Source organism: Humulus lupulus, chromosome 3, assembly GCF_963169125.1.
Source record: "Humulus lupulus chromosome 3, drHumLupu1.1, whole genome shotgun sequence".
Classification (NCBI taxonomy): domain Eukaryota; kingdom Viridiplantae; phylum Streptophyta; class Magnoliopsida; order Rosales; family Cannabaceae; genus Humulus; species Humulus lupulus.
The window spans coordinates 6,618,173-6,643,830 of NC_084795.1; the positions used below are offsets into that span (position 1 = coordinate 6,618,173).

The 25,658-nt window shown below is 32.2% G+C and overlaps 2 protein-coding genes across 3 annotated transcripts; one reads left to right on the forward strand and one right to left on the reverse strand.

Moving 5' to 3' along the window:
* Positions 1-309: 309 nt before the first annotated feature.
* LOC133820912 (zinc finger protein JAGGED-like) lies at positions 310-2,202 on the reverse strand. 2 transcript variants are annotated; one of them, XM_062253478.1, is made up of 5 exons: positions 1,957-2,202; positions 1,652-1,743; positions 1,300-1,431; positions 1,024-1,102; positions 310-912 (listed from the first exon to the last, which is right to left on the reverse strand). In XM_062253478.1, coding segments are annotated over exons 1-5 (813 nt in total). In that variant the 5' UTR covers positions 1,959-2,202; the 3' UTR covers positions 310-404. The 2 variants fall into 2 exon arrangements, with proteins under 2 accessions (XP_062109462.1, XP_062109461.1); XM_062253477.1 differs by lacking the exon at positions 1,957-2,202 and having other exon boundaries at positions 1,652-1,950.
* A 16,904-nt stretch (positions 2,203-19,106) lies between these two features.
* LOC133821948 (large ribosomal subunit protein uL15c) lies at positions 19,107-22,870 on the forward strand. The gene is made up of 4 exons (XM_062254133.1): positions 19,107-19,264; positions 19,364-19,721; positions 21,479-21,630; positions 22,391-22,870. Exons 1-4 carry the CDS (start codon positions 19,193-19,195, stop codon positions 22,628-22,630), a joined length of 822 nt encoding a protein of 273 aa, XP_062110117.1. The 5' UTR covers positions 19,107-19,192; the 3' UTR covers positions 22,631-22,870.
* The last annotated feature ends 2,788 nt before the right edge of the window (positions 22,871-25,658 follow it).

Here is a 25,658-nt window from a genome sequence, read left to right on the forward strand (position 1 = left end):
CAGTAGGTTTAGTAGTAGTAGTACTAGTACTACAAACCAATACAAAAAACACCACTCTGATCTCCATTAATCCCCACCACCCCACAGCTCCCAGCCAAACTAGCTGAGCCTGTCAATGAGATCAAAAGCTGTTCCCAATCCCTGTACAAAAATACCAACCAACAAAAAATAAAATGACCCCATTTGTCAGCTTGTTAGGTCTCTCTCCCTTTCTCTTTCTCTTCTCTCTATCTCTTAAAACGGGTGGCGTGTCAATGTAGCTAGAGATAGATATATAATAATCACTTCAAAGAAAGATTCAAAAGAAAAAGTCTTCTAAAAATCCATACTTTATATTATTATTATCGTTTATGATGATCAGTTCATAATAATCTTTTCTCATTAATTTTAATGTTACCAAATTACTACTGCAACGACGAACCTCCCCTACCACCACCACAACCTCTACTTCCTCCTGGTTCGGCCAACTCAGTCGACCCTCCTCGGCCGCTGCCGCCGGTTGAGCCTGATCCGAACCCGTGTCCAACCGGGGCACCAATGCAAGTGTAGCTTGATTCAGATGCGTATGTTAGGTTAGGATGACAGTACTGCGACGAAGAGTTGGTGCTGGAACCGAGTACGTGACCAACATAGTAATCGTGAGGTGGCGGAGGAGGAGGAGGGTAGTGTGATGAGAAAGGCATTGGACGATTAGAGGAGTTGTATAGAGTATAAGGCGGCTGAGATGGTTGTACCACTTGTTGTGGTGCTGGCGGCGGCGGTGGCGGAGGTGACGGTGCGTAGTTTGATGATGATGAGCCGGAAAACATTCTTGTTGGGAATCTCATTGGCAGTGCTGAGTCGGTCACTACTCCCATGTTGGCTGTTGGATGATGGTACCCGGCTCCCGGCGGTGTCATTGGATGACAACAGCTTGATTATTATAAAAATAACCAAAAAAAAGATCAAAATTTAGTTCTCTTTCCTATTAATGAACAAAGGAAATGTTGGTGATGAAATTAATTGATATATATATATATATACCTGAGGTGACCTTGGGCGGCTAGGTTATCGTTGCTGAAGACCAACTGACGAGCTCGGTTCAGTGTCTCTGTCTCTCTCTCTGACCATATTCAACACGCACACACACACAAACTCTAATTAATCAGAGATTAATGAATAGTTACATGTGATTAGTTAATTAAGATTTGATTTGACTTGAGCCAGAACACACTAACACACAGTGTGTAGTATATAATATATAATATATATATATTCATTGGTAAATCATGGTGAAAAGGAGGAGTATTAGTAGTTTGCCTTGGCGGTGGCGGTTCATGTGTCCCCCAAGTGCCTGAGATTTGCAGAACTTGAGGGAACAAAACCTACACTCGTAGACCTTCCCGCACTCGTCCTTTCCATCCTTACCGCCGCTTTTTTTCTTTCTATAGCCTGCGAAAACAGAAAAAAATATATTATATAATATACACATATATATATTTATAGTTTTAATAAACACAAACAAATTAAAGCCTTTTCACACCCTAACACTGAACCCTAATCATATAAGCAACTTTGAGATGAGACCCTTTTCACACCAAAGACTACATTATGCAATTTTACACTTGATTGATATATATATATATACATATATATATATGTGTGTGTGTACCGGTGGAGCCGTCCTCGAAGACTTGTTTACCGTCTCTACTCAAGTAATCTTCAGGCAAATTGTTGAGGTCTAAAGGGTTCCCCTCAGGCCGCCTGTAAAAGGTGCAAAAAGGAAAAAAGTTTAATAAATAAATAGTGATAATCAGTATATGATAATGAAAGATGTGAGAAAAGTGAGAAAGAGAACAAAAGAAGAAAGAAACTTTGTATGTGGTCATTAATTATTAAAGTGTATATATAAACAAGTAGAAGTAGTAGTAGTAGTAGTGGTAGTAAGATTTTAATCGGTGGATGGGGAAGACCTACATGGTACCGACAGAGAAAGAAATAAGAATATTAAGTTGAACACAACTACAACTACAACATATATGTGTATCTTTCAGAAGTGTGAAGTGATTATATATATATATAAGTAAAATAAAAATTAAATAAAATAAATAAAACCCCTTTTGAAAAACAAAAAATAATAATAATTATAAGACTTTCAGTTTGAGACTGCAATATAGAGGCTAGTTGAGTGATGGTAGAAGAAAAAGAGCTTTGAAAGTTCTCTATCAGTTTTTGTCTGCCAACCTCTCTGGATCTGGACGAAACTCTCTCTCTCTCTCTCTCTCTCTCTCTAATGAATTTAATGGACAGTGGGTCTCGTGACTTTAAAAAGAAGGGAGAGAGAGAAGAGTAGGCATAATAAGTGTATATATATATATATATATGAATATGTTATGAGTATGAGTGGAATAAATAATTAATAATAGAGAGTGAATCTGTGTGTGTTGTGAATTTGGTTTGGTTGAGATCAAGCGGACGAGGAATGAGAGGGACGTTTCCTTAATGAGTTTTGGCCTTAGCAAAGGACAATATTTTGGTTTGGTCTATTGCCCCAGAACTAGGAGTAATCAATTATATATTTATATATATATATATGTAGTCATTGATCAGTTTTCTTCCTTATTTGGTTATAAGATTGCTACCAACTTTTACCATATATGAAAACACATACACTTGATCAACGTCAAATACTTATATATATACTTTTTTTTTCTTTTCTATATACCTATACCTATAGCTGCTAGTACACACTTGTTAAACCTAGCTAGCTCAACCATATTTACTGTGAAACTTATTGAATCACTATAGTACTATTTCTAAAAAGCTAGAAATGGATTATTAATTAATTAAACTGTACGCCTGAGATGTGTAGTTGATCTTAGCCGGACGTTGATCAGAAAAGCATGCATGCTATAAGTTTCTATATACATATATAGTAATCACCAGCTAGGATTACCGTGATAGATTTCATGTGGTGTTACTATCATATATCAATGAGAAATAAATATATATATATATGTATTTATAGAACTTTTTTATATTATCTAATTTAGCATTTGCATGCTCAAATTAATGATCATCATACTATAGCTACGTATATACTTGTAATGTAGTTGGTCGCTGAATAATATATGACATTTTAAAGTAGTGATTTCTCGTCCATATACGTTGAAAAATGTATAAATTGATTGGTTCATGAATTTTCTAAAATAGGAGTGGTTTCAGACTGAAAGAATGGCCTCTTGACCAGAAGTAACCAAAAATATATAGTATCTAGAAATGGCTAAAATATTTAAGATATAGAGGCTTGTATAAATGATTAATATACTGATCAAACTGATAGATATCGCCGAGTCTCGTGACCTTCTCACCTAAATTAGCAATAAAGTTATTAAAACCCTGTAATGTAATTAAACTTCTTTACTTTACTCTCATCAACATTATATATTCATTAATGACTTAACCATCGATCACACTTCAAAAGAAGTGGTGTCCAAGTCTGTTTCTTCTATATATACATGACCCAAGCCCAAAGAAAATGGGCTGGGACAAAGACCTACCAAAAATGCAATGCAAAACCTTAAAATTCATAATCAAATTTCATATTCAAAGTAAAAAAAATCAAACCCCAAAATTGATTAATTTACTCCACACACAATTCATGAGGTAAAAATTTTAAGACCTAAACAAAATGATGAACTCTCAGGATCGGTTAGTCATAATCATCAATCTTCATCATTCCTTGTACTCAGTGATGACCTCGATCGAGAGCAACCCGTCTCAGCTCCCGTCCGACCAGTTGCTCGATCGTCTGCCATTACAAGAAATTTGAATGAAGAAGAAGAAGAAATAGAAAAGAACGAAAAAATAGTTTAGGTTTATTTTACATTTCAAAACATTACTTTAACTTTTAATTTGTAAATTTTGTTTAAGCTTAAGATTAATATTTTGTTAGGTTTATTATTCAAACGTAATGTTTGATTTATTCTAAGTTTAATTGTTTTTTCTTTTTATTTTTTTATATTTGTATTCTATTATTTTCTTTAAAAATTTAGAAAATAAAATTAAAAGGTATCTTGGTCTTATTTGAAAAAAGTGGCAAAATTTTAAGTCATGAGACTATTTTTTTTTATCGTATTACAAAATAGATGGCCCTTTTAAAATATTTTGAAGTACAAAGTCCAATGAAGAGCCATAATGGTATAAACCTTATAAAAAATACATAACATTAAAAATATTTAGGGATTTTATGGTCGGGGCACCACTTTTGCCCGTACCATGATTTTCGACATATGGAGAAATTATAACTCAATTTTTTTATATGATGATGTACATAATAGTTGTTGTATGCATATCCCAACAATTTTTGAGAAATTGTTGCAGTTATACGCGTGTAACTGATAGTTTAAACTTTGTTTCTGCCATCGTAAATTATTCAAATTTTTTTTAAAAATTAGTGGAATGCCTGATATAAATATAATATTATGCACCATCATATATAAAAAATTGCTTTTAATTTCTACCCACATATAAAAAAACAGAGGCACCACAACCAGATTAAGCAAAAGTGGCACCCTTATTATAATAGAATTTTCCTAAAAATATATAGATGTTTATGACTATAAGTAAATTTGTTAGAAAAGAAGAACTAATAGTGACTAAAGAGCTAAAACTAGTGTGATTATTAATTATATGTGAAAAAGTGAGACTAAAAATACAACTTATGATAATATAATATTAATTTTGTCACAATTAATTAAAAAAAATTATTGTAACTAAAATTAATAGTTAGTCAAAATGATTTATTTCTGTAATTAAAAAAGTTTCTAACAATTTTTTTTTCTAGTGAGATTATTGAATATATAGAGAAATTCTATAGTAGGTGTGTCAGTTTAGCTCTTATTGGTAGGGGCATTTCTGATTCTGGCATGTAGAGATTATATCTCAAATTTTTTTATATGTTGTTTTATATTGTAGTTATAGTAGACATCTCACTAATTTTATAAAAATTCTGAATAATTTACTATGCCCAAAACATGATTTAAAGAGTCAATTGTATGCGTACAACTAACTATTTTGAACTCTTGTTCTTGGCATTGTAAAGTATTCAAAAAAATTTGAAAACTGCTAGGATGCCTACTATAACTACAATATATACCGTCATATAAAAAATTTGGATTATAATTTATTTACATATCGAAAACAGAGATGTACCTACCAATAGAGGCTAAATTGAAACCCCACCATCACTACAAAAAACAAGGCCTATACCGAGAACAAATGTCATCGGTAGAAGCCCAAATGTTCTCGATATAGCCTATACCGAGACCATGTCGTCGGTAGAAAGTCCTCGGTGCATCCGCGTCGGTAGAACAAAACTTCTACCGACGACAATCAAAATGTTCTCGGTATAGGTTTTACCGAGGACATTGTCCTCGGTATAGAGTGAAAATGTCCTCGGCACAACCAACTCCAATATATCATCTTAATGGTATATACCGAGGACAATGTCCTCGGTATAGACTAAAGCATAATTTTTTTTTTATTTGTAATATTTATTCCCTTATTTATTTATTTATTTAATTTGAATTAAATAGAATAAAATTAAAACACTTATATTAAACATATAAATAAAAAAACATAAGAGTATGTTTGCTGAATCAAAATAAAGAGTTGTCTTAAACATGATAATGTAATAGTCTATTGTAATAAAATTCATACATAACTCCTACCGAGTCGGTGCTCCAACAACGGGATCATCGGGTGGTGGTGGGGCACATTGAGATCCCGGGGTGATACAATGAGTCCGGACATGCTCCTCTAACTGTCGAAGACGCTCTCTCATCTCAGACATCTCTTCATCTCTAGTTTGTGAAGGATGAAAATCAAATGGAGTTCGGTCCCTTATGTTAAGGATACGTCCATATCCTTTCTGGTGGCCCCGTCGTTTTCCGAAGACAGTTTGTACCAAAGATATGTCTTCATCTTCAGGCGCACTCGAAACTGGTGTGGAACTCTCAGTATCAATTGTCTGTGTCTGCTGTGTGTCGCGATATGCACGCAATTCCTCCTATGATACAATGTATAATGTAATTATGTTTTGTAAACAAACAATTAAAATTTTGAAAAATGTTTAAAAAAACTTAACGTACCCAAGTATTTTTGGCTGTCTCTGTCACCCACCCTGTGTCTGATTTATGGTAAGTATCCATCCAGCTATCCGGGATGGGCTCAAGTTCCCCAGTCTCTAAATTGCGCTGTCACGTACATATATTTTTATAAAATTAATAATTAAACGTAAATAAGAAAAACAAACTAAAAAATAATTAATTAACTAACTTTTTTATAGCGCAGGGCTGGGATTGACTCAGAACCTCCATAGCTAAGCTCTTTCAGTTTCTTCCTATTTTCCTTGCTGACCACAGAACGTTTCTGCAAAAAGTTATCGTTAGTAATATATTTAATTAAGATAGTTAAGTTTAGCAAGAAATTAATACCGTAATTTCTGGGCGTCGGAAAAATTCAATGGCTTTTTGCCACTGCGTATCCGTGCAACCACCATAACGATTTTGTGGCCCATTAATCGTCAAATGCTCTTTAATATCGTACTTCCAGTCAGAATACTTTTTAGCATACGAAGTATCAATGCCTCTCAAAATCCCAGGCATATGCCATTCTCCATATCTAGTACGCCCAATATCAAACAAATCATCCTAATTTACAAACATTTATTAGTAAATATGATATATAACATAAAATGAGAATTAACATAAAAATACATAAACTACTTACTTCCAAATGTGCAAGTATTCTTTCTTTCGAGGCATTTGGTACTTTTGACCATTGAGGACAGTTCGGATATGTGTACTGCCGAACAAGTAATCCGAGCTCTCTTGAGAAATTTGAACTGTAATCTCCGATCTCTTTATATGTTCTCCCCCGCACATCCTACTCGAGAGGGAGAGGACACCCCAACTGTTCCCTTTTTTCCCGCGTGTTCAATCCTTTATGGCGTCCACGTTTGTTTGGAGGCGCTATTGTATGCAAAATCAATATTTTAAAATTAATATGGATTAATTGTTAAAATTTAAGGAGTATATCAATGTGTAAAGTATTACCTCGTTCACAATCAGCTGGGATATCTGACGGTCCACGTGGAGGATCGCATCCTCCACCATCACCCCCGTGAGATCGAGCAATAACATCAGCCATATCTGTCAAATTAATCGATATTAAAATTATATTTATCGGTTAAAAATGACTATATAAAATTATTTATTGTTAAAAATAATTACTTCAACATATTATAAAATTACCACTTAATTATCAAAATAATGTCTATGACCATAAAAATCAACCTTCTTTTGTAAACGAATAGATGGTGTTGCCACATTGCAAGTAGAGCAAGCATAATAACCTTGGCCAGTCCATCCAGAAAGGCTACTCCTTGCTGGGTAATCGTTTATAGTCCACATCAAAGCTGCCCGAAGAGTGAAGAAACTTTCATCGACTGCATCTTGAGTCTGTACACCAGTCACCCATAATTCTTTTAACTCATCAATCAATGGTCTTAAGAAAACATCAAAATCTTTTCCTGGCGAATGAGGTCCCGGAATTAATAAGCTCAACATGAAATTAGTTTCTCTCATGCACAACCATGGTGGCAAGTTATATGTCGTCAACACTACCGGCCACATACTATAAGAAAGACTCATATTACCAAAGGGATTGAATCCATCTGCAGCCAATCCAAGCCGCACATTCCTTGGTTCCATTGCAAATGTTGGATTATTTCGGTCAAAGTCCTTCCAAGCTTTCCCATCAGCAAGATGACGCAATATACCATCTTCTTTTATACGTTGCTCGTGATGCCATCTCATATGTTGAGCAATGTGCCTCGATGCATATTTTCGCATTAACCTAGGGGTTAAAGGAAAATAACGCATCACTTTATGAGGCACTTTCTTTCCCTTGGTGTTCTTGTCCATCCATCGATCCTCCCCACAAACAGGACATTTGCTTTTTCCAACATGTTCTTTCCAAAACAGTGTGCAATCATGCTTGCAGACATGGATTGACTCGTAGCCCAATCCAAGTTTCCGCAGCAACCTTTTCGCTGCATAATGCGATTTTGGAAGCTTATTTGGAGCTGGAAATACATCATGTAACAACTCCAGCATTCCATCAAATATTTTGTTGGGAATTTTGCCCAACACTTTGAAATGCATTAACTTCACTAGGAAATTCAATGATGTGTAATTTTGACACCCGGGGAATAATGGAGCCTTGATCTCAGCAAACAAATCGTTATAATGTTGCCCACCCCTGTAGTCTGTTGTAGGTATCTCTTGATCGCACTCATTCTCTTCATATTCGTCATTATCATTTTGCATAAGATCATTGAGAACATCCATCATTTCATCTTCATCATTTTGATCTATCACTTTCCTCATTGGTATTATTTCATCCTCTCCATGCCAATGTCAATTGGTATATTTCCGTAGAAAACCATTTACAAAGAGATGATTTTCTAATACATCAATCGTCTGAAATTCAACGTTGACACACCTCCTACACGGACATTTCACCAATCCCCTTGAGTCAACGCACTGCCGAGCTCTCTGGAGAAAATCCATCACACCAGCCTCATACTCATCAGATAATCGATTTGTCAAATTAATCCAGCTCTTGTCGATCGACATTGTATGAATGTAGCACTGCACGGAACACTAATCATCAAACTTACAATCAATTTGTGTGTGTGTCCTAATTCAGAGAGAGGCAAATGTAAGAGTCTTCAATCACTCACCCTCTCTGAACGGGTCTAAGGCTTCTTGTGATGAACACTAAAAAAATATAATATTATCACTTGGTGATAATAATACTATCATATCACTAGGTCTTATTACCAAAGAAAAAAGCAAATAAAATTAAATATGCTTTTTTTAATGTCTTATTCTCTTTGAAGTTAATTATGTTGTTTTATGATTGTTATCCAATAAATTAGCATTTATGACGTGGCAAGTAATCCCTGACACGTGGATGACACCTGGAAGCGTCTGCTAGAGTATCGACCAGAAGACACAGTAGAAGCGGGGTAAGCCCGTCTTACCCGCGACCAGTCTGGTCGATGATTCCGTGTACAAAGCAATATTTATGGGAAGATCTTTGTAATCCCGAATTTATCTCACTCAATCTCCTGATTACCCGATTATTCAGGGGAGAATATCTGTAACAATCTTTTGTAACCCCCCTTGAGCCTATAAATAGCAAGAGATAGCTCAAGGGAGGGACTTTTGGCTTTTGAATCATTCGAAACTATAGTAATTCTCCTAGTAAACTTGTATTGTTCTTCAGAGGTTGGTGAAACTCATTGAACCCTAGTTCTTTGATCACTCTTCTGATTCTTATATCAATATTAGTCTAAGTGGACGTAGGTCATTACCAGATCCTGGAGCCGAACCACTACAAACATTCTTGTGTGATTTACTGTTTTTGCCATACGTTCTTCTCTATACATTCATTCACATCAATCACATTTTGACTCCGTGTCAGTTGGCCAAATCTTGGGTCAACAATGATATCTAACTATAATATATTTCAGTGTAAATATTATTAAAATTATTTAAATTTGACTTATTTTTTTCTAACTTCAAATATTAATTTTAATTTTAATAATGATTAACATTGTGTTTAAAATTGGTTTCCTAATAATATAATTGTTAATTTTATTTTTACATATTAATTCAGTATTTATTAAATAACATATATATTTTTTTTTGATGAATCAGCAAGTTTTTCATTACTCCAATAACAACTATACAAGCTAATAGCATCTTCAATGGAAGACCTAATAATAGCAAAATCTATACAAATATGTAAACTGTTAGAAAATATCCCTCTTTACACCATTAGTTTTATAAGTTTTATAAGGCCAAGAACCATTCTATTTCTAGTGTATTGACATGTTGAGGCCAAACACATCTGACTCTGTACTTTATATCTTCTTTAATCTTCTTTACAATCATATCTACTGTCATCACCTTCGAGTTCCAAAGAGGTTCATTTTTGGCATGCCAGACTTGGTAAACCAAAGCTGCAAGTGCAGCGGAATAGCATTGTTTTTTTAACTTAGTTATTTTGGCTCTTTCTATCCACCTGAGAAGACTACCCAGATGCCTTGATTTAGCTCCCCATCTAAGCCAGTTCTTCACTTGCTGAAGGCAAAGCCAAGCTAAGGAGCAATCGAAAAATAAATGCTCCTCTGTTTCTGTGTGATGCCGACAGAACAAGCAATGAGATTCATCTATTATGTTATAGTTCTTCAGCTTTTCCCTTGTTCTCAACCGATTCTGAACAGCAATCCAGAACACCAAACTATGTCTTGGCAGGTTAAGTCTACCCCACACTTCTTGACTCCATTTAACTCTATTCTGAACAGGGCACATCATCATGTAGCCATGGGATATCTGATATCTGGCATCAACAAATTGCTGTATATCAGCAATACTTTTAACACGATCCTTGACAGCCACCAACTTTTTCCAATACCAGCTCCCATGAGTAGGGGGCTGGTAGTTCCACCAATCTCCACCTTTAAGATAGACACTATGTATCCACCTAACCCATAAATTGTCTTCCTTGTTTGCAATTGCCCATACATACTTGATAATAGCTGCAATATTCCATTCAGCAACTCGTTTGAAACCAATTCCCCCTGCTGCCTTGGACTAACAAACTCTCTCCCAAGCTATAAGGCCTGCTCCCTGAAACAGGTGTTGTCCTTTCCATAGATAAGCACGGCAAATAGCCTTAATGCCAGCAATAACTTTCCTTGGTAGGATCATGATTTGGCTCCAATATGAGTGTATGGTTAATAACACTGAGTTGATTAATACAGCTCGGCCAGCAAAGGACAAATTTTTAGAGCTCCAAGTCTTAATCCTAGCTGTCATTTTATCAGCCAATACATCACACTCATTGCTTGAAATTCGTTTGGCACAAACAGGGATGCCTAGGTATTGAAATGGTACTTCTTTCCTGCTAAATCCAGATGCATCCACAATGCGCTGCACCTCACTATCCTGCATGCCACAGCAGTAAACAGCCGACTTCGAGGGATTAGGATGCAGCCCAGAGGAACAAGAAAAGAGCTTCAGTCCTTGCAATAGATAATGGATGCTTTTAAAGTCTCCATGACAGAACAAAAGGACGTCATCTGCAAAACTCAAGTGATTTAACTTCAATTCTGCACACCTGTCATGAAACTTGAAGTCTGATTTTGTCCCAATTCGTTTCAAAATTCTTGTGAGATACTCCATTCCGAGGACAAAGAGGAGCGGAGACATAGGATCCCCTTGCCGTAATCCTCTCTTTGCGTCAAAAAATCCATGCATTGAGCCATTGAACATAAGAGAGAATCTCGGAGTCCGGACACAATTCATAACCAGCTTTACAAACTTGTCAGGAAATTGGAAAGCAAGGAGCAATTCTTCAAGGAAATCTCACTCTACTGTATCATAAGCTTTCTGTAAATCCAGTTTGATCACACACCCTGCCTTTGTTGCTTTCCTCCCATAATGCCGAATGATATCTTGACAAATCATAATGTTGTGAGCGATGAACCTACCCTTGATGAAGCCCCCTTGATTTTGTGCTATCAACTCAGGAAGGATGTGTTTGAGTCTCGAACAAATCAACTTGGTGGCTGTTTTGTATATTACATTGCAACATGCAATGGGTCTGAAGTCACTAACTGTGTTAGGACACTTAGTTTTGGGTATAAGAGTTAACACAGTTGTATTAATCTCTTTGAGTATGTGACCTGAATGCAAGAATGAGATTACTGCATCACAAACATCATTCCCAATTAGGTCCCAATTGTCCTGAAAAAAATAACTTGAATATCCATCTGGACCCGGTGCCTTGATCCCAGGAATCTCAAAGATGATCTTCCTGATTTCTTCCTTTGTAAACTCGCCCAGTAGCAAATCAGCTTGCGGCTTGGTCACTAAGGGCCCTTGTTTCACCACGCTGAGAATCACAGGTCGCCTACTAGTCATCTTTGTACCCAGTAAGTGTTGGTAAAAGGACATAAATGCTTCTGTTACTTGAGAAGGCGCATCTACCCTGATTCCTTCCTGGTTTACAATTGATAAAATTATGTTCTGTCTTCGCCTTTCTCTAATGCTAGTTTTATAAATTTACACAAATTTTTTAAGATTTGTTTAAATCGTTAAAATTACTTTAAGATTTATTACTTATTTAAATAAAATTTCAAGATTAATGTTTATTTTTATTAAAATTTGGTTGCATAATGTTATTGTTAATTTTATTTAATCATAATTAAAAATATATTATACAACTTATCAATTCACTATTTCTTAAATTAGAAATTTTATTGAGTACTTTTAATTCTATAAAAAATTGGGCAGCATAACGACTGTATTTTCATATATCCCAAAATTTAAAAACCTGCAAATAACACATAAAAAAATATCCAGTCGCAGAACATACACAAAGCAATACAAATACATTGTAAATGACTATATAATTTATAATTATTACTCTAAATTTTATTAATTATTCAATTTTCTATTTAAAATATCATAATTCTACTAAAAATTAACAACAAAAATAAAGCATCAATATTTATCAACACTAAGAATAAAAAAATTAACAACAACAACAAAATTCAAATTAAATAAACAAAACTCACTCTAATAATCAAAATTTATTAACCAAATCTAATAATCTAACACTAAAATTATTTAACCCAATCTAAAAAACAAACACTCAAATATTATATTTTCATACAAACATATTTTTATAACTAAAAGTCAAATTATATACCTAAAAAACAAACTATTAAATTAATAAATTTTGATACTAATAAATTAATTATTTATCCATATGATTAAACTAACTAAATCCTTAAACTATATATGTATTTTACTAAAATACTACACAACATTATTTCCTCTAAATTGGATATCATTAAACTTTTAACTAATTTTCATTACTAATTATTATTCTTACCTATTTTAAATACATAATCAGAAATTATATATATAATATGACAAATAACAATATATTAACAATATTAAACAAATTATACATAAAACCCTAAATATATTTATGCAAAAAATATAAAAAAAAACCAAAAAATTACATAGAAAATATGAAATACCTGTAAAACCGCTTGTAAACAATGCAAAACCTGAAAACAAACAAACAAAAATCTCATTATAGAAGACCAAAACAGAAAAAAAAAATTGATAAATTTATACAAAAAAAATTGAAATATATTCAAATGCTTACCTTAATAGACCTTATAGCTACCTAAATCTTCTTTGGAAGGGAAGATTTGACCAAAACCAAAACTTTTGGGGGCCGAAATACCGAAAAAATAAAAAAGGGGCAAAGAAAATGGAGATTTTTTTTTTTCCGTTTCAGAGAGAATGAGCTCTCTGTTTGAGGAAGATGAAGATTATAAAGACCCTATACCGATAACATGTTCTCGGTATAGGGTCCTCGGTACAGAAACTAAAATGAAAAAACCGCGTAAATATGGCGAGGTACTAAATTGTCTATACCGAGAACGTGTTCTCGGTATAGCTTCTTATTTTTGTAGTGCATGAAATTTCTCAATATATATATAATATATAATTAAGCTAAATAGTTATTATCATACAAAAATGTTCGATAATTTTCTATAAAAGAAAAACACTCACGGGAATGGAATTATAATGGTAATGGAAATTGATTATGAGATGTTTAATTTATTTATAGAGTGAACATTGGAATCATAATTTTTTTTTTAGTTTGGTGTAGTAATATAGAATGGAAAAATGGTATATTGATAAAAATGTCCCTATTTTTTTGTTTATATTTATTATATTTAACATTAAGTAAATTAAAAAATATATTAATGAATTAAATGTATAACAACATAATATACAATTAAATACTTTGAATTATTTTTTTATAATTAAAAATTATTATTTAAATTACAATAGATTAAAAAAAATCATTTAAATTTTATAAATATTTTGAAATGTTATTAACAAAAAAAAATCTTAAATTAATATAAATAATTTTATATACTGAATAATAATAATAATATATGAATGAATATATTTTAGACTATTATATATGAAATTTAAAATATATATATATATATATAAATGCATAGGATAACTCCAATACATTAGCTTAGGACTTTTTGTATATAAATATATATAAGAATTATCAATGAAGAAAGAAAATAGGCAAAATAGTTATTTATATGATTTTTAAGTAATGGAAATGTCTTAACATTGAACTAGCATTGGAATGAAAGTTCTTAGGAGCTGGGATGGAGAGAGAATTAGGGGTGTTCATTGGATTATATCCAATATTTTTCGATCTATCTAATTATTCACTGGATGTTGGATTTTTACAATCGATCTATTCTAATTAACTTGTCTCAATCGATCTAATTAAATCCAATTATCCATTAGATTGAATCAGTTTTATCCATTAGATGTATCCCATTGCTTATGTATTTGATCGGATTTGATCCATCCAATATTTTTTAGCATTTATTTAGTTTAATTTGTTAAAAAAATACATATTATTATAAATAAAAAGACTAATTTGTTCAAAACGTTACAACATCATACAAATACAACATATATTATAAGCATAATCCTGAATAAATAAATATATTTGAAAATTATATATACAATTGGATCAGTCAGTTATATTAGATTTTTGTATGTATCATCCAATAACTGATCCAATCCAACTTGGATCTTCAAAATCCAATCTGATCTAATCCAATCATAATTGGATATCACATATTTGGCGGTCGGTAGTAATTAGATCGGTCGGTTCTAATTGAATTGGATGATTTCTGCATACCTCTAGGGAGAATGTTGATTCAAGAGGGGCCAAAATATAAGAAGTTTGTATAAGGGGCTAAATTCATGATTTTTGAAAAGAAATTGGAATTATTTATAAAAATAACATGTAATATATTTATTTTTTAAAAAAAACTTTGAGGGGCCAAGGTCACCCTCTATGTCTAATAGCAAACCAAACAAAAGAATGGAATCCCTCATTCCAATATTCCCACCTCTTCTATCGAACGAAACATACTCTTAAGTATAGCCTGCTCACCCAAGTACCATGAAAATAGGCTATATATGTATTACTTAGGTCGAGTTAAGCAATTAATCATTACTATTAACAAATTATTAAAATGAGTATACATATATATATATTTCTTCAGGTGCTGTTGAGGACCACTCTAGCTACACATTAACATACATATAAATATATATATTATATAAATTTTTTGTTACTTTTAAGTGGTCCACTTCACTTCACAAGTAGAATTCCCAGTAATAAAGAGATTATATGTACCACTTCTGTTCAGAATTTGCAAAGATTCCTCATTAACTAATAGTTATACACTGCAAATTTTATTATCTTTATCTTTATTAGTGCATTAACGTTGATCAATAAATATGTATTTAGAATGAACTAATAAAAAGTCTTTCAAATTCACGATACTAGAAAAATAAAGGTTAACTATACATATCGGAGGTTGTAAAATGTTCTTGGTTGGCTACAATTATATATAGACTTATCTTGTATCAATTTAAGTACAGCTGCTCCTCGATCACTTTTTTTTATTTCTTGAACTCATCGCATTATCAACTACGCAATAATTAATCTTATAATTAAAAATATTTTGACCAAAATCGGGTCTAAAGTACGTACTATTTTGATTTATATTGTAAAATACAAAATCCAAATTGTTATTTAACAAAATACAGGAGCTAAAATATATATTTTCAGTTATTTTAATTAATATACTTAATCTTTCTTAAGGTACTTAGTTAAGTAAAGAATGTTTCATATTGACAAGTGCCGATCATCAACATATCTATTATCTATAGCAAAATAGATTTGCCATCATGCATTCAATATTTTTTTCCTAATATATAATAAATAATAATATATTTATTTGTGGATGGAAATATGCTTAAATTAAAGTGCACACATACACAATTTAATATATATATATATATAAATATATATAAGAAAAGAAGAGCAGTGCGCATGCTTAGGCGCACTGAGAATACTTTTGAAGATGATAAAATTGTGTAAGCATTTATAGACTTCAATTCTATGTATAGAATCCAATATAGAGTGAGTACTGCTGAAGATGCTTCCTCCAAAGTTATTGAATGAATGAATAGTATTGTCCTTATGCTTTTGGAGGTGTGTTAGTATTATTACGATACATAAAAAAAAATTAAAAAAAAAAGTCTTTTCATATAACTTTCTATGGATATTTTAAGTATTTATTCCAGTCAAATAGTTACTCATTCATTTACGTTTGAGAGATGAGAAAGTGACACTTAAGGAAACAACCATTACTGGCCCAATTACCAATTTTATGCAGTTTCGCCCATTAATTGGGCCTTCTCAATATGGTGATTTTTGGGCTTTCATGTAAAAACTAAAAATCAAAATTGGGCCCCTTCTTAACGGGCCTTTCTTGAGTGAGAGCTGAGAAAAATGACTATAATTCATGCATGGATATGGAGATACCAAAAGCTACAATAGAAAATACAAAAAAGATACTCGATTACAATAGAAGATACCAAATAAAAGAGAAAGTATGTCCAATTACATTTGAAAATGGTAAACATTGAAAAAAACAAGCAATAGGTACGAAAGATGATTAAGCCATTCTGCACTTCTGTAATAAAATAACATAAATCATAAAAGGGTGAGTAACCATTTGGTACCCTGTGTTTTTGCAAAGTATCATTTTGGTACTCTCTGTTTTTAATAATGCTCATATGGTACCTTAAACTTAAATTTAATTAATAAAATTTAATCAAATTGCTGTCAATTATGAAAGTTCAAAATTTAAATTTAATTACTTAATTACATATAACTGATGATAGTTTGATCATATTGACAAAATTTTATCTATCAAATCTGAGTCTAGGGTATCAAATATGTATAATTTTAAAATACAGGGTACCATATGAGCATTATTGAAAACAGATGATACCAAAATAATATTTTGCAAAAACATAGGGTATCAAACAAGTAAATTCCCATCATAAAAATAAGTAATTTCCTCTATAACAATGGCAAACTTATAAGTTTAAAAATAGACATATAAGCACATGTTTCATGATACTCAATAGGATGATGCATCATTGATATAGTTTATTTTACCCAAAACATAAGGATGGCAAAAATACTCATTGGATCGGGGAAAGTTGGGTTTAACCCGCCCCACATTAAAACCCTTACAGGGCTGGGTGGGTGGAACCCACCCCATTTACATCCCTAGCAAAACAAATATTTGGTCAAATTAGAGAGAGATGATAAAGAGTTCAAAAAAAAAAAAATGCAAAATGACACAACATCAACGAAGGTATTAGTGTCTTAAATAGAGAGAGACTCCACACTGGACAATGAGGTAAAATTAAGTTTGTAGTGGGGCCAACTTTAGATATAAACGAACTAGACATATACTTAATGGATAAGGTTTTCAGATAAAAGAGTTCTAAATTTTAGAAAAATATCATTTTTTATAAAAAAAAAAAAGACTTAAATTTTTAAAAAATATCATTTTTATATGTAATTGATTTTACAAAATATTATTGTTGACTAGGTTTTAAGTCAAATTGATCAAATATATAAAAAAGAAATGGTTGAATATAAAATGAAATGATTGGAATTTTGAAGTGATTCGGGTGATTCAAGTTCACTATATATCAATTATGTTTGTATTAGGTAGAAGAACTTGCAAGATTCAAGTTTCTTATACAATGTGGGCAGTGTATATATATGCACCCAATTGTGTCGACTTACAAATGAGAATCTCAGTCCTTTTTATAGGCAACTCAAGGATTTTGAACACTAAGAAAATAGTGGACTCATTGATGAGGTCTCGCTGAGCCAGCTAAGTTATTATTTGCATGTACATTGAATCCGTTATAGTTTCTCGCGACTCTTTTAGGGTTCTTCCCGAGTGGGAACATGCGTCAAATTGTCAAGTGATGGGTGCACATGTTTCAAGGAAGATCGCCATTTTCCCTCCATATACGCATCACTGGTTATACTAGTGAGATTGCATACTTTACAAGTCGCTACTAATGCTATAAGCGATCTCCTGCCTCCTCTCTTATTTTCCACTCTCATAGTATGTTCCCCGAATATGTTATTTCGGTGGGTGAGGGTGTCCTTTCTCCTCAGAGATACAAGTGTTATATTATGGGAAATCCACATACAATAATTATATTACATTAGATTGGCCTATATGTAATTAAGCATATTTCTTTTTTTTTTTACTTTAAGAGAGATGGTCTCCCAAGTCTTCGAGATAAATTTATTTTAGGATAATTATTAATATTTGGTCTATTAAACTACTTTTAAAATATAATTTATTATTTACAACATTAATATTTCTTCTAATTTTTAACATTTAGGATTTCTTTGAGAAAAAAAATATTTCTATTAATGCTTCATTAAAATTTATCCGAAAGTAATTACAAAAAATGAGAAATTTACAAAAATACATAAGGTTTTAAAAAAAATACTAAAAATATGAAATTTGTAAAAATTATAAAAATACAGAGTGACATAATCATAAATACAGATTTTTTTTTGTAAACAAACTTTACAAATTTGTAACAATATAATTTTTTTTGTAACCAAAGTTTACAAATTTGTAATTAAAATTTATAAGTTTCTAAACATATGTTACAATTTTGTAAATAACATTTACAGACTAAATAAAAAATTATAACAGGCGATTACAATCTTAACAAATTGTTATCTGTTTTTTTGTAATTTTTGTAAAATTATGTATTTTTCAAATTCTTATAAAATTTATAGTACTAGGTGTAATTTAAAAAAAAAATAACCAAAAGAAAAATAAAGAACAAATTTTCTAAGAAAATTGCCCTATGTTTATTATCATGTCTCATCATTCATATAAATAATCATTAGTTTCAGTGAGTAAGAGCATAAGATCGATTTTATTTTTCATTTTTCTTTTATTTAAAATAATAATAATAATAATAAATATATAAATAAAAAAGAAAGCTTTATCCTATCTGTTGGTACAAGTCAGTGTTAGTGCAATAGCACAAGTGAACAAGCTCGAACGCAAAAGACTGAGAGTCCCATATCCATGGCGAGAGCTCTTCTATCTCTTTCTTCAACCTCACATGTTACCAGACCAACCCCTTCTTCCCCATTCAAGGTTCTCTCCTTCTGTCTCTCTTTTCGTCTATCTTTTTCCTCTATCGTTTGGCTTTCATGGCTTCAAATTTGACGTTCGACCATTTTTATTGTGTCACAGGGAAATGTTGGGAATTTGAAGGCAAACCCATGTCAAATTCAGTTCCTCAGAGTCAAACTCGACAATTTATGCAGAGAGAGAAGACAACTGATGGTTGTGAATAAGGCAGCTCGGACCGAAGCCGCGACTTCATTGGAGAGCAGTGTTCGGTTCCGGCTCAACAATCTGGGTCCTCAACCCGGTTCGAGAAAGAAAGGAAAGAGAAAAGGAAGGGGTATAGCGGCTGGACAAGGAAACAGCTGTGGGTTTGGGATGAGGGGCCAGAAGTCCCGCTCCGGACCTGGCATTCGGCGAGGCTTCGAGGGAGGTCAAATGCCGCTTTACCGTCGTATCCCGAAATTGAGAGGAATTGCTGGAGGTATTGCTCCTATTTTTTTCTTTCTACAATAGCTTACTTCAATTTTCTAATGTTTGATAATATGTTTACCTTCTTAAGTGATGATTATAGATTGGGCAACCGTAGAATTGAATTATACTGTTGTGTATGTGTTTTTATCACTTCATTATTGAAATCAAGAAAATGAAAGGTTGCAGCCTTAGCCAAATTGGTAATGTTGAGTTTAATGTTCGAATACTTATCCCCTTTGTCATAAAACAAAATAACACTAAGAATAAGGAAATGAATGGTGTGTTTTGGTTGATGACTAGTTTTATCTGTAATAAGCTTTTGAATTCTGCTCGGGTTATTGAATTATCTGTGTGGCAAAGCTTTCAGCTGTGGGTGAGCATTTGTGCTCTAATCTACCATACTATAATCTTTTAGTATATGTGAAGTTAGATATTTACGAACAAAATCATATGGCTCTTTTTCACAACCTTCTGATTTCACGTTTCTATTTGTATTTGGATAACATTCGAAGTCGTAGTCTTCGATTTTGAAGACTGAGGTTTATGGGGTATACCTTTTATGTTACTATGCTTGAGTCTTGATCAGTTCCTTTCAAGAATTGCTTAATGCCTACAAAGTAGTATTCAACTATTAGCTGTTAAGCTGAAGACATCAATATATACTATGACAAATTATTCATTCAGACCGTTGGATCTACATATTTTGCATCAGCCCTCGTCCATGAAGATACCTGAAATTATTATTTATGCTACTCATTTCTCTTGTTACAATCATAACCCCCCAATACACTTTAGTTCAAGTTTTATTCTTTACCGTATAAAACACTTCTTCTGCACATGTAAGTGGATGCCCCGTTCAAGAATTTTGTTGGGCATCTTAATTCATTCTAATTATAATCTTGTCTATTACATGTAATTGGATGGCCCTTTCAAGAAGTAACTAGCAACCTAGAATATAGCATTAAAATGTGTACTTCTGTAATAGGAGAAAAAAAGACTAGGATAATCCATAATATAGGTCCTCTGAATATATTCACTTTGCTAGTTATCTCACTTTGTACTTCATCGAGTGGTTTGCTGCATCATGTTTGATGGTGGCTTTTCAAAGACCCTGCATATATTGTGATTATGAGCCGCTAAAACAGATTGAATAAGGGATTTGAAGATAGATAGATACAATCATAAAAATTCAAGGCCAAGTGCAGCATTTGAATGTATCATCATTGGTACACAATCACTGGCAAAATTCTATCTTTTTAAGTCATTTCCTCCAATTACTCGAAAATATAACATTTTCATACACTCACAAAATTTTATCTTGTGAGGAATTGTTAGTCTCTGTTTTTTGTCACTCAAGGTGCCTTTAAACTTTTCTGGTTGTCCAAAAATTTTGTGGCTTGGTAGGGTGCTCATCCAGTAGCTCAATTGTGATTGTTAAGGGACATTTAAAGTCATAAGATTTCATTGAGTTTGCTCTTATTCCTTCTCAAAGAAAATACACACTAGGACATGTGGTTGCTGAACAGATTATTAAAAGAAACAAAAATAATTACAATATAAAGAAAACCAATTCATTTATCACACTTAGAGAAAGGTGAAACCGTGTTTATTTGTTATCTTAAATTAATAATGTCGTTTTACTTTTATTGTGAATCGTGACAAATATTTTTAGCCTCGGATAGCAAATGAATGTTTGCTCAACTGCAGCATTATGCATGAGTAAAGCACTTTAATTAAAGCATGTGTTTCCACTTTCTTTCTTACCAGGCATGCGCGCTGGAGTACCTAAATATCTCCCCGTGAACTTGAAAGATATAGAAGCTGCGGGATTTCAAGAAGGAGATGAAGTATCATTGGATACTTTAAAGAGCAAAGGATTGATTAACCCATCAGGAAGAGAAAGGAAACTCCCTTTGAAGGTAAGGATGACATTTGGTTTTTTCTCATTAATGTAGCTAAGGTTGGTACATACACATATGGGTTCGAGTTTTTGAGATACAGCACTTGATGGTTTCTTTTTCAGTTAGCCAGAGGGAGTACGGTGCAAATTTTTACTTTACTAAAAAAACCATTAACGAGAGATGTTGAATTTAAAAAATTATTAATATTTGGCATTCTAAGACATTAGAATCATCTGCTGCTTATGAAGAGGGTGAAAATGCAGTCACATTTATGTCGAACTTCATTTACTTTATGCTATTGACTTAATATATGAGCCATAGTTCTTCATGCTATGCAATGCTGAATGTAATCTCCAGACAAGGAAATCTCTGCGCAAGAGTCAATCTTTGTTTGAAAATAAATCTTGTATGATAGTTTACTTGTTATGACTGGCAGTTGGTAAAGTGGTCTATTTCCATAGGTTTTTTGAGCATGTGTAAGGCTGGTTATGCAAATACATTTATTCAATTGAGCTCTTCCCCCTTTACAATTTAATTTATGCCTGTGTTAACTTGTTTCTGGTTTTGTTTTAATTGCTTATTAATTTTTCTTCCTAAGACTGGTTTTCTGTTTATGAATAAACTATGTTTTACTGTTCAAATAGTTGTATATGTGCTTAGTTGCAGCAGCAGCAGCTTGATTTTCTGATTGCAAATGCCATCACATAATGGCATCGTTATGATATGTGCACAGTTTTATACCTGGCTGAGATAATAATTGTTTTTTTAATGTTTCAAGATACTTGGTGATGGGGAGTTAAGCGTGAAGCTGAACATAAAGGCCCGTGCCTTTTCAGAACAAGCAAAGGAGAAGCTTGAGGCTGCTGGCTGCTCCCTCACTGTATTACCTGGACGGAAGAAGTGGGTAAAACCATCCGTAGCGAAAAACCTTGCCCGTGCAGATGAATACTTCGCCAAGAAAAGAGCTGCCGCTGCCGCTGCCGCCGCCACTGATGCAACTGAACCAGCTACTGCTTGAGCGATCACAGTTTATACTCTCTTTTGGTAGCCAAGCAGAAACTAATCCACATATTGCTCTTTAACGCTTTCATTCTTTTTTTGGAGTTTTGTAGTACTTGCTATTGTACATTTTTTTTTTCTTTTCTCTCCATCTAGGCTGTAAAAGTTCCAACTGAAAGTTCTGTACTGGTTTCAGACTTAGATTGGTAATCACCTCTATTTAGTTAAAAAAAAGAACTGAAAATAGTATGTGTGTGAAGGCAAGGCAAAACAAATTATAGCATAATCAACTTTCTAATCCATTTATGGCCCTACTTTTCTACTTGAAATCACCCCAAGTTGGTATTCCTAATTAGGAATCTATGTCAGATAAAACTGATTATTGTGGGTTGTTGTCACATCTTTTTGCTTGGTTATTATCTATACATTGTCGATAACGATGGACCCTCTTTTGGCAAAACAATCCTAAGCTATAAAATTGTATTGGAATCGGATTCAAAAACATGTGCATGACCATGTTGACCAATGTTGCTTGGTGACGCAATACTTACTTTTTAACTTTAAATATCAAGTGGTGTGTGTGAATATGATTTAGTGGGTTGGCTTAGACACTACGCTCCATATTGGCAAGAGAATGATTAGAGAAGGAAATAAAAAGGGCTTTGACGCGTGGAGAATTTGCTTTGATTATGTTATGTGTTATGATTTGAATTCACTTCTTTGGAAAAATATTAAGTAATTTTTGCCTAAATTCCCATCTACACAAAAATTATAAAAATGCTCTCAATGGGATCTATTGTACAACTTTTTAAGGTGCACAAGTTGCAACTGATTTTAATGGCCGGATTGGAACAAAATGATACTAAAATGACGTGAAGACACGGTTTAATGAGCATATTATATGTTGTTTTTGTGCTTATTATTTTAATTTGTAGATAAAATTTTAACTTGTGCAATGAACCAGGGACGCCAAAAAGTAAGGACACTCGCATTATTCTAAACTAATAAGGTCAATAACTTACAAATAATAAAACATGGGCATTTTTTAATTTAAAAAGGTACTGTTTATCATATTTTTTTCTTCTAATAGTAAGTAAAACTAAAAATAAAGTGTTAAGACACTCAAAATTTAGGGATGACAATTTAACTCGGGTAATACTTAATCTAATAGGAATTAGGATAAAAGAACAATATTTTATCCACTCTCTTTACTCGATTAGTATATACCAATAATGAAATATATAACTTTACTAGATACAAACAACGTATGCACGTTTGCTTAATTTTATTTATAAAATTTATTATTAATTTTATATTAATGTCATATAAATTTTGAAATAAATATCCTATTTTAATTAAATAATTTATTTAATTTTGTTTAAGTTTTTGTTTGTTATAGTTTTTGAATCTAGGAGTGACAACAAGTGATTATATATTATATGTTTAATGTAATATTAAATATTATACGTTTATTTTAAATTTAAGTTTCTTGCTAGTTTTTTTTTTTAAAAAAAGTAATTTGTTGCTAATTCATATTAGATTATATTATATGTATAATATGATATTATTCTAATAAGTGAGTTTAAGTTTAATTAAATTTTATTTAAGTTATAAGACGTATGATTTTATTATTTTTAAATAATTATTATTGTAAAATATCTCAAAAATATCCTATTTTAATTTGTTTAATTATTTATTACTTTTAAATAATTATCATTGTAAAATATCTGAAAATATCATATTTTAATTTGTTTAATTATTTATTATTTTTAAATAATTATCATTGTAAAATATCTCAAAAATATCTTATTTTAATTTCTTTAATTACTTATTTTATTTAAATTTAAGTGTTTACAAACTACCGTTAAATATAAGAATATTCCGTTAAAGTTAACATTAAAAAAATAAAAAATCGATAAAACCAAGATTTTCCGTTATTAACACACTTATTATATATAGAAGAGATATAGAGAATAAAAGTATATATATATATATTTTTACATATTTTTAGTTCAAAAGATATATGATTTGTTTAGAATACATAACTACCTAAATTTATATAAATATGTACTATATCATAATTTATACTAATAAATGTCACCATAGACTAAATATATATACACATTGTTGACTAGTTTTTTTTCGCTAACAAATAATTAAATTAAAGCTCAAAGAAACAAAGAAAGAGACACAATGATTTTGTGGTTCAGGTTTGTTGACTCTCGTTTTAGCCAACTGACATGGAGTCAAATGCTTGATGTTATCGAAAGTATTAAATAAGATCTAATTGAAAGAAAAATAGACAACACAACAATTTATAGTGGTTCGACCCCAAGAATTGGTAATAACCTACGTCCACTTAGACTATTATTGATCTTGATTCTCAAAGGGGTGATCAAAGAACTAGGGTTCTTTGAGTTTCACAAGCCTTCGTGGGATGAGTAATACAACTGAAAGATAATAGCCAAAATTCTCTTCTAAAGCACAAACAAGATTTTTCCAAAAGTCTCTCCCTTGAGCTACTTCTTCTCTATTTATGGGCTCAAGGTGGGTTACATGAATCAATCATAGATATTTATACCTAATAAATCGGATAATCAGGTATAAAGGGAAATAATCTCGGATATGATTACAACTGTACAAGATTACTAAAAAATATACGGAGTATACGAGCAGTCTGCTCGTTTATAAAACTCAAACGCTGTGTCAGGGGAGCATCCCTGATCGATGGTCGAACAGAACCACTGCCAAGTGTCCGCCACGTGTTGAAAATATTTGCCACGTCATCCATACCTGCTTTTTGGATAACAAGGTTATTAATTAACCATAGTCCACAAGTCACTTGTATTAGGATGAGAGAAGCTTGAAAGTTTCAAACTTCTGTGGAGTTTCAGGCATCGTTTTGGCAATGTTCTGAATAAAAAAAGTCTGGGATCCTTTACAATGTGTGCCCTAACCCTATTTATAGATTGTCGAGGGCAATTAATTCCCTAAAGAGGTGTAATTACAATTATCCTCCCTTAATGGGGCACTAAATGAACAATAAA